The sequence below is a fragment of the Rhipicephalus microplus genome, chromosome 2 (genome assembly GCF_043290135.1).
Source record: "Rhipicephalus microplus isolate Deutch F79 chromosome 2, USDA_Rmic, whole genome shotgun sequence".
NCBI lineage: Eukaryota > Metazoa > Arthropoda > Arachnida > Ixodida > Ixodidae > Rhipicephalus > Rhipicephalus microplus.
The window spans coordinates 191,245,776-191,260,161 of record NC_134701.1 but is presented as its reverse complement, the minus strand read 5'-3'; the positions used below and the strand labels follow the sequence as shown (position 1 = coordinate 191,260,161).

At 47.6% G+C, this 14,386-nt stretch overlaps 1 protein-coding gene across 1 annotated transcript in view; it reads left to right on the top strand.

Moving 5' to 3' along the window:
* Positions 1 to 14,386, top strand: part of LOC142793095 (Na(+)/citrate cotransporter-like) — a 35,495-nt gene that overhangs the window by 6,938 nt on the left and 14,171 nt on the right. The window contains exons 6-9 of the mRNA XM_075885739.1: positions 1,505 to 1,639; positions 2,842 to 2,958; positions 3,358 to 3,438; positions 13,269 to 13,376. Coding sequence (XP_075741854.1) covers positions 1,505 to 1,639; positions 2,842 to 2,958; positions 3,358 to 3,438; positions 13,269 to 13,376 — 441 coding nt within the window. The remainder of the gene's footprint in view (positions 1 to 1,504; positions 1,640 to 2,841; positions 2,959 to 3,357; positions 3,439 to 13,268; positions 13,377 to 14,386) is intronic.

The window sequence follows — 14,386 nt, the reverse complement described above, 5'->3', positions numbered from 1 at the left end:
TCACCAAGATTTTATATATAAGCATTCAGAACATGTCCTACAGAGGCACCCGCCCCCCCCCCCCCAAAAAAGAGCGTTTTGTATATTCTGTAAACAAAAATTTAAGGGGTACATCTTTAGTGGGAACAACAAGAAACCAGCACTAATAAGGACAAGCCCTGGCTTTCTAACAAAAACCGTGAAGGAAGGTAATTTTTGAAGGCCTCGTTCTTGCTGTTTGAAACAACATTAATCAAACCCAGCCCATAATGACGCCATGAAAGGTATCATATTTCTCATCATCAGCCTAACTACACCCACTGTAGGACAAAAGCCTCACACATGTTCGGCCAGTCAACTCCATCCTGTGCTTGCTGCTGTCACTTTATAGCCGCAAACTTTCTAATCTCATTTTACCCGCTTGCCTTCTCTGACAATCCAGTCAGTTAGCCTTAACGACTAGCGGTTATCCTGCTTACGCGCTACGTACCCGACTCGACATTTCTTCTTCAGTTTAACTATGATATACTTAACTCGTTCCTTTCCCAGACCCACTCTGCTCTCTTCTTGTCTCTTGAGGTTGCACCCATCATTTTTTTTCCATCGCTCGTTCCGTCATCCTCAATTTAAGCATAACCCTCTTTGTAAGCCTCCAGGTTTCTTCGAATAACGCATCAAACCTGCAGACCGCGTTCGATGCAAACCGCGTTCGAAGACCGCGTTATTTGAAGGCCGCAGATTCGGTTCCTGCCCACGGCAAGCCATGCTTTCACCCACTTTTCTTTCTTCACATTTACATTACAATTCGGTCTATTAACGTCTCCTATACTTTCCTTGCTATTATTGTCTGTGAGATCTCATATATATATATATATATATATATATATATATATATATATATATATATATATATATATATATATATATATATATATATATATATATATATATATATATATATATATATTTCTGCTCACGGCTGGTTATTTTTTCATCCATTTTTCTTTCTTCTTATTTACATTCCATTGGTTCTAATAACTTCCCCTGTACATTCCTTGGCATTACTGTCTGTTAGGTCTCGTTAATTAAACACAGAAAAACGAGCCCTTAGGTATACACTTCTTTCCCTATATATATATATATGTATAAAGTTGCGAAAGGAAGTAATGAATCCTTACCGATGTATGATTCATTTTCGATATAGCTGGACTCATGAAATAAATGCATCAGCTCCTCTATAAGTAAGATAGCCTTCTTTCTTAACAGGTGAATGACTAGCAACACCATGACGTGCCTATGTATTCTCTGTGAAAGGTCTGAATAATTTCCATTCCTGTAGGCGTTGACTGTTTAAGTCAGAACGCTTTGGTTCAGAGAAGCAATGACCAACGCAAAACATTGACACTCCCCACTGACGACCCCCGTCCCAAGACCAGCTCATTTGTTACGTTGTAACTCTTCACTCTCGTCTCTTGCAAAAGCGATGAGTCTCTACGGTACTCTAATGGGCCGCTTTATCTTGCAGAGCCGAGAACGAATCGCAGCTGGTCCAGATGCGCAAGGTCATGCTGCTCTCAGTCGCCTATGCCGCGAACATCGGAGGCACGGGATCGCTCATTGGCACTGGAGCTAATTTGGTTCTACAGGCGCTGTACATCGAGTAAGCTGGACATTACGCAGCCACAGAAAAAATAGTGGGAAGCTACAAAAGATCTGGGCTCTGATGCGATTATTGGGCTTCAAAATTAAACTGCGCTTTATGCGTACCCTAGCCATCCTTGTATCAGTTAAAAAATATCTCAATGCACGCATTCGCGATCCTTCGGTGTTATACTGCGCAGGATGTGAGAAATTGTATGGAGACGTGCTTTATGAGATTAAACGTCATATACCACGACTTGTCTGGTAAAAGTTGAATAGAATGGCCGGCCGATGTGAACGGCTTTACAATACAACATCACAGCAATATATGTCGTAATAATATTTATAGCTTACCAATATTTTAGAGAATTCGGTCACTTAATATACGAAAGATGCTAAGATGACAAACAAACGTCGCGTGTTTTTTGATGTCTTGGTGGCCACTCGGTATTGGTTCTCAAACATAACGACCAAGGCGCCACGTGTCACGTGTCACGTATCACATGTAAGCTTCCGGAGTTTGATACGACTACATGTCAGCATTCATAAGCATGAGCGGAGTCTTCAGCTCTTTGTCTTGGCAGACTACTATACGCTGCCGCAGAACTCTTAGTCGCTATACACAAAGTATGGGTCCAAGTGCAACGCTATTGCCATTCTTAAGAAGTATAATCACCCGATATATATCTAAAAAAATATGATGAACCTTTCTATCATAATGACTAAGGCACAAGGTTATATTAGTCTATTTTTATTATGCTATTTCTGTGTTTATGTTATTATGCTGATCATTGTATTGTGATAATTATTATTCAATGTAGCACTGTTTGCTGAACTTTTTTCGCGTAGCGAAGCCACGTCAGGCCGAATGGACTTTAGCTTCGCTTCATTTTTCTGTATCTCTACAGAAATAAAATCTGTTCATTTCATTTCAAAAAATATTATGCGTTAGTTCTCAGTAACATTGCGCAATAACACGTGTTGTAGTGAAATGAAAACGTGCTCAGAATTTGAATATTTCTGTACTCGTTAAATTGACAGAACTGTGTTTCTGAATGTGTGTACAAAGTACGCGAAAAATTTTCTAGCTACCATTTCTTTCTTAGTTAAAATAATGACAATTTGAATTTTCACTGCTATCTTTGTTATGATTTGGTTGTTTCTTCGTCGCACCGTTCGCTACTTGCAACGCTAAGCTCCACGGCATTTTCGCGTTCACAGGCTGTTCAAGCAAGACGACCTCACCTTCCTCTCGTGGATGTTGTACAACGTGCCACCAATGTTGGTGTGCACTTTTCTGGCGTGGATTTACATACAACAGATCGTGGCCAAGCTAACGTAAGCAAATTATGTTGTGTTGCCATGGCCAAAATTAAGAAATCTCTCGGCAGAATATGTTGTCATAGTTTGAAGATATCGGTGAAGTCTTTCATTTATTTATATTTTGCTTTTGTGAAGATGCAAGCGGCTGTCCAAAAACACTTGTCTGTCCTTTGTACAAAATAACCTCTAGCCCATATGTGTCACAGAAATTGGGCAAGCTCCACTACACTACTCACAACTGGTCTTCTAAATACTGGCAACAACGTTTTGGTGTATTATAAAGAAGATGACTATGGGCATTCGGGAACAATGGATAAACGTAATGATATATTTGAACCTGTGCGTATGCACAGTATTTATGGTCCCCGAAGTAAACAATCGGGTCGAGTGATCTTCCTATTCGCCCTATTCCAGTCCGAAAGGCATGGAACAAGACAGCCGCGAGAAAATCAGGCAGGAACTCGAACGCCGCTACAGCAACCTTGGAGCAATGAGGTAAGCCAGGCAATAAATTGATTCCATCGATCTATCGAATGACCCGAAAACTTGTCAGACAACACCTTGTTTGCATGAAAGAGAACCTCTCTACAACACCTTCTTTGCATAAAAAGGAACCTGTCTCCGTATGACCAGCCCCATCTCGATGTGCCTTCATGGTGCGCTTACGGCATCGAAGCAACATGTCGAATAGATTGATTCATTCATGATTGCTCGATTGACTGATTCATTGAACCTGACGTATACGAAAAAAACTTGTGGATGGATAAAACTGGCTTCAAGTCAGACCAAACATATCAGTTAATTTCCTCCTCCTCGACTAGCTTGTACACTAGCTAAGGAGGGAAGATGTTTGAGGTTCGGAATGGGTCTCCTCGATGACTCGAGTGCACGGTGGCAGCGCGAAGGAAGAGCCGTAATCCGGCGAAGAGACGCTTTATTGCAGCCTCGGGCATCTGCCCGAGTCCATCCCGAACCTCCGCTCTCGCATTTCAAATTCGAACATCCGCTTTTCAACCCTCGGTTGAACAAAGGGTCTTCACACAAGCCAATCACACGTTGAGCTCGCATCATCACAACCAAACGCAGAAACACTTACATAACAGACACTGCATTGGTAAAGACCACGCTACCAAATAGTGGTTAGAAGAGGAGAAAGGCACCTAATTTTTGCAGGCCGGTCGGGAGCACGGCGCAGTGCCTCTACCAAATACAACAAGCAAAGGAATAGGTTCTCCGTGTGTCACAGTCTCCCTTGCCAGGCCGTGTATCGGCCGACCTACGTCGGTAGCCGTCCTAACGCTCGAGCTCCATCAGCTTTCTCATTAAACGACGCTTCATAGAAGCCTCCTTAAGCGCGGAGAGTACACTCTCAAGCCATCTGCGCTTACCAGATGCACATGCGACAGCGAGGCGCCCCGCCATCCAAAGAACACTCGGTAATGACGTATAGCGGGGGAGGATATGCTCGTCTCCGTGCCGCAACCATCGTCAGCCCAGTGGTCGCGTCCCCGCGGCATTCTCAACACACGTGCATGCCAACAATGACTTATACCCCTGTCACACGGGCACCCGCGAAGACCGTTTAACTTCCTCGTCCTTAGGACAACGAAGATGCGGTCCGTGTCACACGGCCATCCTTACGCAAACGAAGGCAAACGGAGCATTTCGCAAAGGAAGTTTAACGATCTCCCTTCGCAGCAAAACGAGGTACTCTCGTCCCCGGCAGTCTAGAGGTCGATTTGTGGGGTTTAACGTCCCAAAACCAACACGTGATTATGAGAGACGCCGTAGTGGAGGGCTCCGGAAATGTCAACCACCTGGGGTTCTTTAACGTGCACCCAAATCTGAGCACACGGGCCTACACCATTTCCTCCTACATCGGAAATGCAACCGCCGCAGCCAGGATTTGATCCCGCGACCTGCGGGTCAGCAGCCGAGTACGGCAGTCTAGAGGTCAGAGAAAAATTTCCAGCACTGAGTGGCCGCAGTCATAAGTATAATACACTTTGGCAATATTGTTACGGAGCTCGCAAACACACGGAAGAGAGGAATGAGCGTATTTCCTATATTTACATGCCAAAGTGACGCTTCAGAGCTGCCAGTCTCTCGCGCGGCGAGTCCACTTCTTTTTCATCGAACTGTTGTCCACGACGGTAGAGCCATGCCCACTGCCTCGTAATATCACCCCCGGCGAACAAAGCGCCGTCACGGCGCCCCTAAGTCAATCAGGACTGGCAGTATAGTAGGGCTTTAGGCGCGACACATGAACAACATCAGTAGATGGTGTAGCAGAGGATGAGTGCGGTTGAACGGGAGTGATGAGGTAGTCGACGTCGGTGACCTTGCGGAGAACTTTGTAGGGTCCTGTGTATCGTGGGAGGAGCTTCTCGCACAAACCTTCACGTCGATACGGCGTCCAGAGTAGGACAAGAGAGTCATCAGGGTAGTCAACGTCGCGGTGCGAGTCATCGTAGCGGACTTTTTGTGCGGCCTGAGAAGCACTGAGCCGAGTGTGCGCGATTTGGCGAGCGACGCGGGCTCGAGAAGCAGCGTCCTGCGCATACACCGTTGGTTGGATAGTAGCAGAAGGAAGGAGTGTGTCGAATGGCAACGCAGGGTTGCAGCCGTACAAAAGAAAGAATGGAGAGTAGCCGGCGGTGTCATGTCTTGACGAATTATATGCAAATGTAACGTAGGGGAGCATTGCGTCCCAGTCACGGTGGTCAGCAGAGACGTACATAGACAACATGTCTGTAAGAGTTCGGTTGAGACGCTCCGTGAGACCGTTAGTCTGGGGATGGTAGGCAGTAGTAAGGTGATGTTCGGTAGAGCAGCTCCGGAGGATTTCGTCGATAACTTTTGCGAGGAAGCAGCGGCCCCGATCCGTCAAAAGCTGGCGCGGAGCTCCATGCCGCAGAATGACGTCATTTAGGAGAAAGTCTGCGACGTCTGTAGCGCAGCTAGTTGGCAATGCACGAGTTATCGCGTATCTGGTCGCATAGTCGGTTGCGACAGCGATCCACTTGTTGCCTGACACGGACGTCGGGAAAGGTCCGAGCAAGTCGAGGCCGATGCGGAAGAATGGTTCCGGGGGAATGTCGATAGGTTGGAGCAGGCCAGCCGGACGGAGAGCAGGACGTTTCCGACGCTGGCAGCGCTCGCAAGCAGCGACATAACGGCGCACAAATTTATACATGCCAGGCCAAAAGAACCGTTGCCGCACGCGGTGATAGGTGCGTGAAAAACCCAGGTGTCCCGCCGTCGGTGCGTCATGCAGATGTTGAAGAATAGTGGCACGCATGTGTTGGGGAATAACTAACAAATATTCCGGGCCATCAGACTTCATGTTGCGACGATACAGAATGTCGTTGCGAAGGACATATTGACGGAGAGAAGGGTCGGAATGTCCTGAAGATACTCGCTGAATGACCTTCTTGAGGGTTGCGTCCCGGCGCTGCTCTGTGCCGATGTCGTGCAAATCAGATATGGCGAGCACACAAGAATCGCCTTCATGGACAGCGAGGCTAGCAGGGTCCACCGGATAACGCGAGAGACAATCAGCATCTTGGTGCAACCTGCCCGACTTATAAATTACGTCGAAGTTATACTCCTGGAGACGTAGAGCCCAGCGACCTAGGCGACCAGTTGGGTCCTTGAGCGACGACAGCCAACACAGAGCGTGGTGGTCCGTAATAACTGAAAACTCGCGGCCATACAAGTAGGGGCGAAATTTCGCTACAGCCCAGACCAACGCAAGACACTCGCGCTCTGTTATCGAATAGTTTCGCTCAGATGTGGAGAGAAGGCGGCTGGCATACGCAATAACACGCGTTTGGCCTCCCTGGTGTTGAGCGAGGACGGCGCCGATTCCGTGAGCACTGGCGTCTGTGCGTACTTCAGTCGTCGCAGACGGGTCAAAGTGAGCCAGTATTGGTGGTGAAATGAGCAGGTCGATCAGCGTGGAAAACGCAGCTGCTTGGTCTTGGCCCCACGAGAAGGGCACGTTCTTTTTGAGAAGATCAGTTAGTGGTCGTGCAATTGTAGCGAAATCGCGTATAAAGCGGCGGAAGTACGAGCATAAGCCCACAAAACTCCGAACATCTTTGGTTGAAGAAGGCAGAGGGAAATTCTTGACAGCGCTAATCTTGTCAGGGTCAGGTCGGACGCCAGCAGCACTTACAAGATGACCAAGGATCGTGATTTGTTGTCGGCCGAAATTGCACTTTTTCGAGTTCAGCTGGAGTCCTGCTCGACGAAAAACGGCTAAAATGGTCGACAAACGAGTTAAGTGAGTTTCAAATGTTGGGGAAAAAACAATCACATCGTCGAGGTAGCAAAGACAGATGGACCATTTATAACCACGAAGAAGAGAGTCCATCATGCGTTCGAACGTTGCCGGGGCGTTGCACAGCCCAAAAGGCATAACCTTGAACTGATAAAGGCCGTCCGGTGTGATGAAGGCAGTCTTTTCTCGGTCTAAGTCGTCGACAGAAATTTGCCAGTAGCCCGAACGCAGATCAATAGATGAGAAGTATCGCGCGCCATGAAGGCAATCAAGGGCGTCGTCGATTCGTGGCAGCGGATATACGTCTTTGCGGGTTATCTTGTTCAAGGCACGGTAGTCAACGCAAAATCTCCAGCTGCCATCCTTCTTTTTCACTAAAACAACAGGTGACGCCCATGGACTTGAAGAGGCCTCTATGACTCCTTTGGAGAGCATTTTCTCGACTTCTCGTTGTATGACCTGGCGTTCGGACTGGGAAACACGATACGGTCGCCGTCTAACAGGATTAGCATCGCCGGTATGTATTTGATGACGCACGAAGGACGTTTGCCCTAAAGGGCGGTCATCGAAGTCGAAAATATCTCGGTAGGTAGTCAGAACGTGGTGAAGTTGCGCCAATTGACAGGGCAGAAGATCAGGGGCGATCATCATCGTGATTTCGTCGCTAGGTGCGTTTGCTCGGCTGGCTGCAGTAGGGGACGAACAGTCTTCAGGGTCCAATGCCACGATGCTACATGCATCAAGTGGGGAAACGTGGGCTAACGAAATGCCTTGCGGGAGAACTTGGGTCGAACTACTGAAGTTAAGGAGCGGAAGCTGAACGTAGTTGTCCACAATAGTCACGATTGTATGCGGCACAGCAACACTTCGAGCCAAGAGCACATCCACCAATGGAGACACTATGTAGTCACCGTCAGGAAGAGCTGGTGATATCGTTAAGGCAACACACGTGGTGGCTTGCGGTGACAGCCGAACATAATCAACAGCGCACAAGCGGTGTGACGGTGAGGACGGCACAGGTCCAAGTCGAGGCAGTTCAAGTTGAAGAACGCCGGTTGCACAGTCGATGAGAGCAGCATGGGTGGACAAGAAATCTAAACCAAGAATTAGGTCATTTGGGCACTGCTCAATAACTGCAAAGAGAACAGATGTGGGGTGATCGGCGATAGTGATGCGTGCTGTGCACATTCCTGTGATGGCAAGACTTCTTCCGTCGGCGACACGAATAACGCCAGGGGCAGCCGGTGTGAGCACTTTCTTCAGGCGGCGACGAAGTCGGGCACTCATCACAGAAATATGCGCCCCAGTGTCAACAAGTGCAGAAACAGTCAGGCCGTCAACGTCGACGTCGATCAAATTTCGTCGTGTCGGCAGTACAAGGAGAGGATTTGAGGTCGGTACCGAGGATGCAGCTTCACCTCCAAGAGCTGCACCGCTTAGTTTCCCTGGTGAGAATTGAGCGGGGAGGTCGGGCGTCGTCGTAGAGGAGAAGGGGACGACGGGCGACGTCCTGGCGGCGAACGAGACTGGTGACGTCGAGGCGACGGTGAGCGGCTGTGCTGCGTATCAGGGGCATCGCAGGCGTAGGAATCGACGGGCAGAGGCCGGCGGTAGTTGTCGGCGATCGGCTCAGGAGGTTGGAAACGACGGTAGCTATCGGTGCGGCGAGCAGTGTTATACTGGTTTCGGGACGAAGACCAATGGTTGTGGCAATACCGTGCGACGTGACCTATGCGGCGGCAGTTAAAGCAGATCGGCCGATCATCCGCAGTTCTCCATTCGGCCGGATTGCGAGAGCGTGGATAAGACCTTTCTTGGGGTGGTGACCTGGGGCGAGGCGGCGACCTTGAACGGAAGCCAATTGGTCGAGACTGAGCAACGGCGCAGACATCGAAGCCCAAATTGCTCAGTTCTTCCCGCACAATCGACTGTACCAAGCAAACCTGAGGTACTTGCAAATCGACGTGGCCGTTGGCGGGAAGAGTAGGTGTAATTGCTTCGATTTCCCGCCGGACAATTCGCGTAATTTCAGACGCTGGTGAAGACTGCCGATGGGAGGACAGTCCATCTTCGCAGGAGGACGTCGCTGCGGTGTTCGGCAGTCGAGTAAATGATCTTGAAATCCGCCTGCTTTTGGCCAGTTCAAAACGCCGGCATTCCTCAATAATTTCGTCGACGGTCGCACAGTTCCGGCACATTAGCAGGTTGAACGCGTCGTCCGCTATGCCCTTGAGGACGTGGCCAACCTTGTCAGACTCCGACATGTCGTTGTCAACTTTACGACATAGAGCCAGCACGTCCTGTATATATGAGATATACGGCTCTGTGGACGTCTGAGCACGTATAGACAACTCCTTCTTTGCAGCCGCCTTTCGACCGATGGGCTTCCCAAATAAGTCGCGAAGCTTTTCCTTGAAGGTGTCCCAACTGCCGATCTCCTCCTCATGGTTCTCGTACCAGACTTTGGCCGTGCCTTTCAGGTAAAACAGCACATTGGCCAGCATAAGAGTCGGATCATACCGGTTGAGAGCACTGGTGCGTTCGTAGTCGGCTATCCAGTCGTCGACATCAACTTGGTCCGTACCGCAGAACGTTCCAGGATGCTTCGGATGCGTCAGCACGTACGTGGGTGGGGGTGGGGCCAGTGGAGGCGTTGCCGTGGATGGTGCGGGCGTCGCCGAAGCCGATGGAGAGGTGGCCGTGGGATCAGTCCCGTGTTCCATCACGGAAACTCCGATTTGACGACCACTGCGGAGCTCCGTTGTATGGCGCTTCGTTACCCAGCACTCCCACCAATTTGTTACGGAGCTCGCAAACACACGGAAGAGAGGAATGAGCGTATTTCCTATATTTACATGCCAAAGTGACGCTTCAGAGCTGCCAGTCTCTCGCGCGGCGAGTCCACTTCTTTTTCATCGAACTGTTGTCCACGACGGTAGAGCCATGCCCACTGCCTCGTAATAATATTAAGCGTTCTTTCGTTGTAGTACTCATTCACAACGCGTGTTTGTTTACATATATTTACGCCCGCCAAAGTTCACTTACTCTCAACACCGATGCCCTACACACCATGCCTCACGAGTCGGGCCGGGCGGTGCCAGCCAATCAACGTCATTACCAGCGCAATATCGTGCCACTTCTTCACGTCGTCCGCTGTGTCACTCATGGCTGAAGAACACAAAATGTGCGCTCACGAGGCAAGAAAGCACAAGAACTCTCGTACCGGGCATGTACACAGGCAAGAAAACAACTAAAAGCACAATGTGGCCAGCGTCACTAGCAGCATCGCTACATTTAGCAAATTCGTTTTTTTTAGTATTTTGAATGGTTTGTTGGTCGCACACCTACTTAATAGTGCTTTTTTGTAAAAACCACATAACAAGTATTCAGAAAAAATCAATAGAGATAACATAGAATGCTTTTCCGAAAATCAAACAGTGCCAGCTGAGCCCCCTCGCGGCAACTGTTACAACCTTGTCATTGCCGTGTGACACTGCCACAACTCCTTCCGCGTCGGACTCCCTAGGGGAGATTTACGTTGACGGTGTTCAACGGAGTTTTGTGGGGGCCGTGTGACAGGGGTATTAAGCTCGGATGGCAGCGCCCGGCCTGCTTCTTACCGACACTCTTCCGAGTAAGCCTTCCCCTTCTAGTCCCAAGTGGGGGTGACCTTGACGGCTCCGGTCGTGAACCGTGTGAACGAAGGTGTCTCCTTTAGTTCCCGTTCGTAGGTCTTCCGTGTTCGCCTTCGTGGAACCGATCAGCTTCATCAGTTGACGGGTCGGGAACTGGCTTCGCGCTCTGCATCAGCCGCATTAATTGTGCTACACACAACACGCCGCTAATGGTTACCTCATGCTGACTACAACCCTTGTTTTTTTTTACATATAGAATGTAATGTAGATCTTAGGAGCCTGGTCGTGCATCCCATCAGCACAGAAACCCACACGAGCCCTCCTGAGATACTTGACAGCAACTTCATTGAGGGACCGCCTGTGAAACTCGGCATTGTGTGTGCGATGTGACATGTGTCTATCCTTCTCTCTCTCTTTTACTCAACTCTCCCCCTCCTCATGTGTAGGGTAGCAAACTGCACGCAAAGTCTAGTCAACCTCCCTACATTTCCTACATTCCTTCTTTCTCTCTCTTTACAAATAGATGTAACATTGAACACAAAATACAAATTTTAGGCGTGGTGCATCCAAGCATATCGCCAAGGGGTAAAGCTATTCTGACCGAAAGTGGCACTGTGAGCTGATTTTTCAGATAAGTAGTGAGGAATAAGTGAAGAATGAGTATGAACTTGTATTTGTTGTTGTGTAAGGCTCGTACAGAAAATATTTCCTTCAGTAAAATCAACCTCACTGCAGCATAATGACAAAGCACTTGTGTTGCAAGCCCGAAAACACATTCGGGGTAGTTTCACGGAGTCCTTAAGCAGCTTTTTACAAATTTAAAGCGTCATTCCTTTGCAAAAGACAATTTCAAATACAGCAGCAGTAATCACAACAGACTGTATTTAAAAATAAGGTACAAATATCTGCCTCAGTATGACGTTTATTATAAAATTCTCATCGTAGTTTATTATAATGCTCGCAATAGCTTTTAGATAAGAATATTTTCTGTCAAATTTAGCTGAAAGAGCGCATTTTCTCTGGATATATCACAACCAAAATCTGTAAAAATTCTTGTGGGTCACGTCGAAACTTTTTAAACTCTCAAGTGTTGTTGGCAATACATATCTGATCTGCCTTGTTGACCATAGTTTGCGCTAGTATATTTATGCTAAGAAAGGATTCATTGCTTTTTCTTTCGTATTAGGAAGGTCGGCTGTTTGCACAAAGTCGCAAATTCTTAGAAAACAAAATATTGCTTTCTTACTGTTATCAGGAAACCTTTTTATTACGGCGGTCACCAAACTTGACTCGCGTATTTGCGTCCCGGATATGACGTTTTAAAATCTACACTAACAGATGACAAAAAAAACTATTCTACACAAGAAATAAAACCCCCAACCTCTCGTTCTGCAGTCCTCAGCGCTAGATGACTCCACCCCAAGTCATACATTCTGCAACAAACCAATGGCGAGCTAATTAAATACACCACTTCACGTTGGTGGTATTCAGGGCTCTATCACTGGCGATATTGTGTGAAGGGCGACCTTCAGAGGTCTTAACTCCGCTGATTACGATGAGCGCGCGCTCCACGTTACTCTGCCGGACATGGTCATCCGGGCGCGCAACGTTTCGAATAAAGTTAGAGAACGAAGTCACTGGATGCAACGGCTGCGTTTGCGCAAAGAACATGCTGTTCAAACACAAATAAGTCACAGCTCTGAAAATCGTTGCTACACGCATGATCTGTGTCTGTTCTGTTCGTGCGTCCTTTGTGCTTGAAAAACGCACTGCAACTTTTGAACGGCTTGTCGTTCTTCGTGTGACATTCCTATTTGTAGCTATCACATTCACTTTTTCATCACTGTGGTAAAATTGCCCTTTCATGGGCGTGTGAATGCCGACATAGAGTGGGGTTCGTAATATATTGTGTCCAGGTAAAGCTTAACAACTTCAAGTACCATGATGGTTACTTCATGGTCATGGGCGTTAGTCGTCGAGATGGAGATGTACTACTACAGGGATCACTGTGCATTTATGCACTTCAAATAGTGCTATAGCTGCCAAACACAATAAATATTGCGCAAGCTGTCATGCGTCAATGCACAATAAACATTCAAATTACATCTGCGAAGAAAAGCCTAATTTTCGTGTTATATCTATTCCTATGATGTAAGGATCAGCCACGTTTTTCTTGATATGTACAAATGTATTCGTATGCTTTCTCATGGTCCTGCTACCAGCTATACTGTATTCTCATCCATGGTAACCATACAGGCATCGTTTCGAAATGAAGGTATAGTATTCTAATGCCATGTAAAACATTTGGAAATATGGAACTAAGCGCCGTCATTTCTTACACTAAATGAGCCACCTGCAATGCGACGCGGTCAGATTCATTCGCTGCGCAAACATTTTATTTCCAGGTTTCAGGAAGCGGCCGCGCTGTTCTTCACCTGTGGGATGATTCTTCTGTTGCTCACACAGAACCCCCGAATCTTCCCTGGGTGGATCAGTCTGTTCTCGTACGGCAAGTAAGTTATGTTCGTGTGCTTTAACCTTTGTACAGATTTTTTTTGCTTCAAAGTGTCTAACGGGATTTTTTATAAATGGCAAAAAAGGATTTCTTGCTGTGCTGTGGTAAATTCATGTTTCACTAGTCGATCGAGAGAAATTCGGGCATTTTACTGGTTGTTTCAAAGGAGCTGCTTTCGCGCCAGATACTTTTCACTTGCTGCTCCGCCAAGCCATGCATTCGGTTGCAAACAGAAGAAGCATCGCACGTCACTTGCATTGTTGTGGAAGAACCATGGTCACCCGTTTCAGTGGAGGTAAAGCTTGCGATGTAAACAAAGAGCGAAAGCAGGAACAGTCTCTCGAACCGGTTTATGTGACGTGTACATGAACAATTTCCGGCGTGATGTTACATTGTTACCTTTGGCCCTGAATTTCATTATGGCAGACCTCATTGGGATCTAAGCAGTTGGCCGAAAAAATGATAGCACATCCGCGAAGTGCATCATGATGAGTGGGGCGAAGCGTCCATCCATCAGTTCATCCGTCTATCCGTGCATCCGTTCGTGCATTTGTCCATCTGTGCGTCCGTCCATCCATGCGTCTATCCGTTCGTTCATCGATCCGTGCGTCCGTCCATGCATCTGCCCGTTCACCTAGAGAACACTCCAAGTATCACCAACTCACGTCTTTTCATCATATATTCAGCATGTAGAAGTACCGCAATCCAGCCGACGTTCTAAGAACGAAACGAGAGGTTACACTCGCGCACTTTCTTACGATCTGCGCTTCGTGTCTACTTCCCCCCCCCCCTTTCACCGGTTCCAGTTCATGGCACTGCGGCCCAACCCTTGCGTTTAGAAAAAATTTATTGCCACAAACGTCAATAACACTCAACAGAACATTTCCGTCTTAGACATACTCTAACGATGATGACAAGACAGACGTCATTTACATGAACATGGATATGAGATGACGTTGAAAAAACATGTACATTCGATGGTTCACTCAAACACAACCACAAAATACT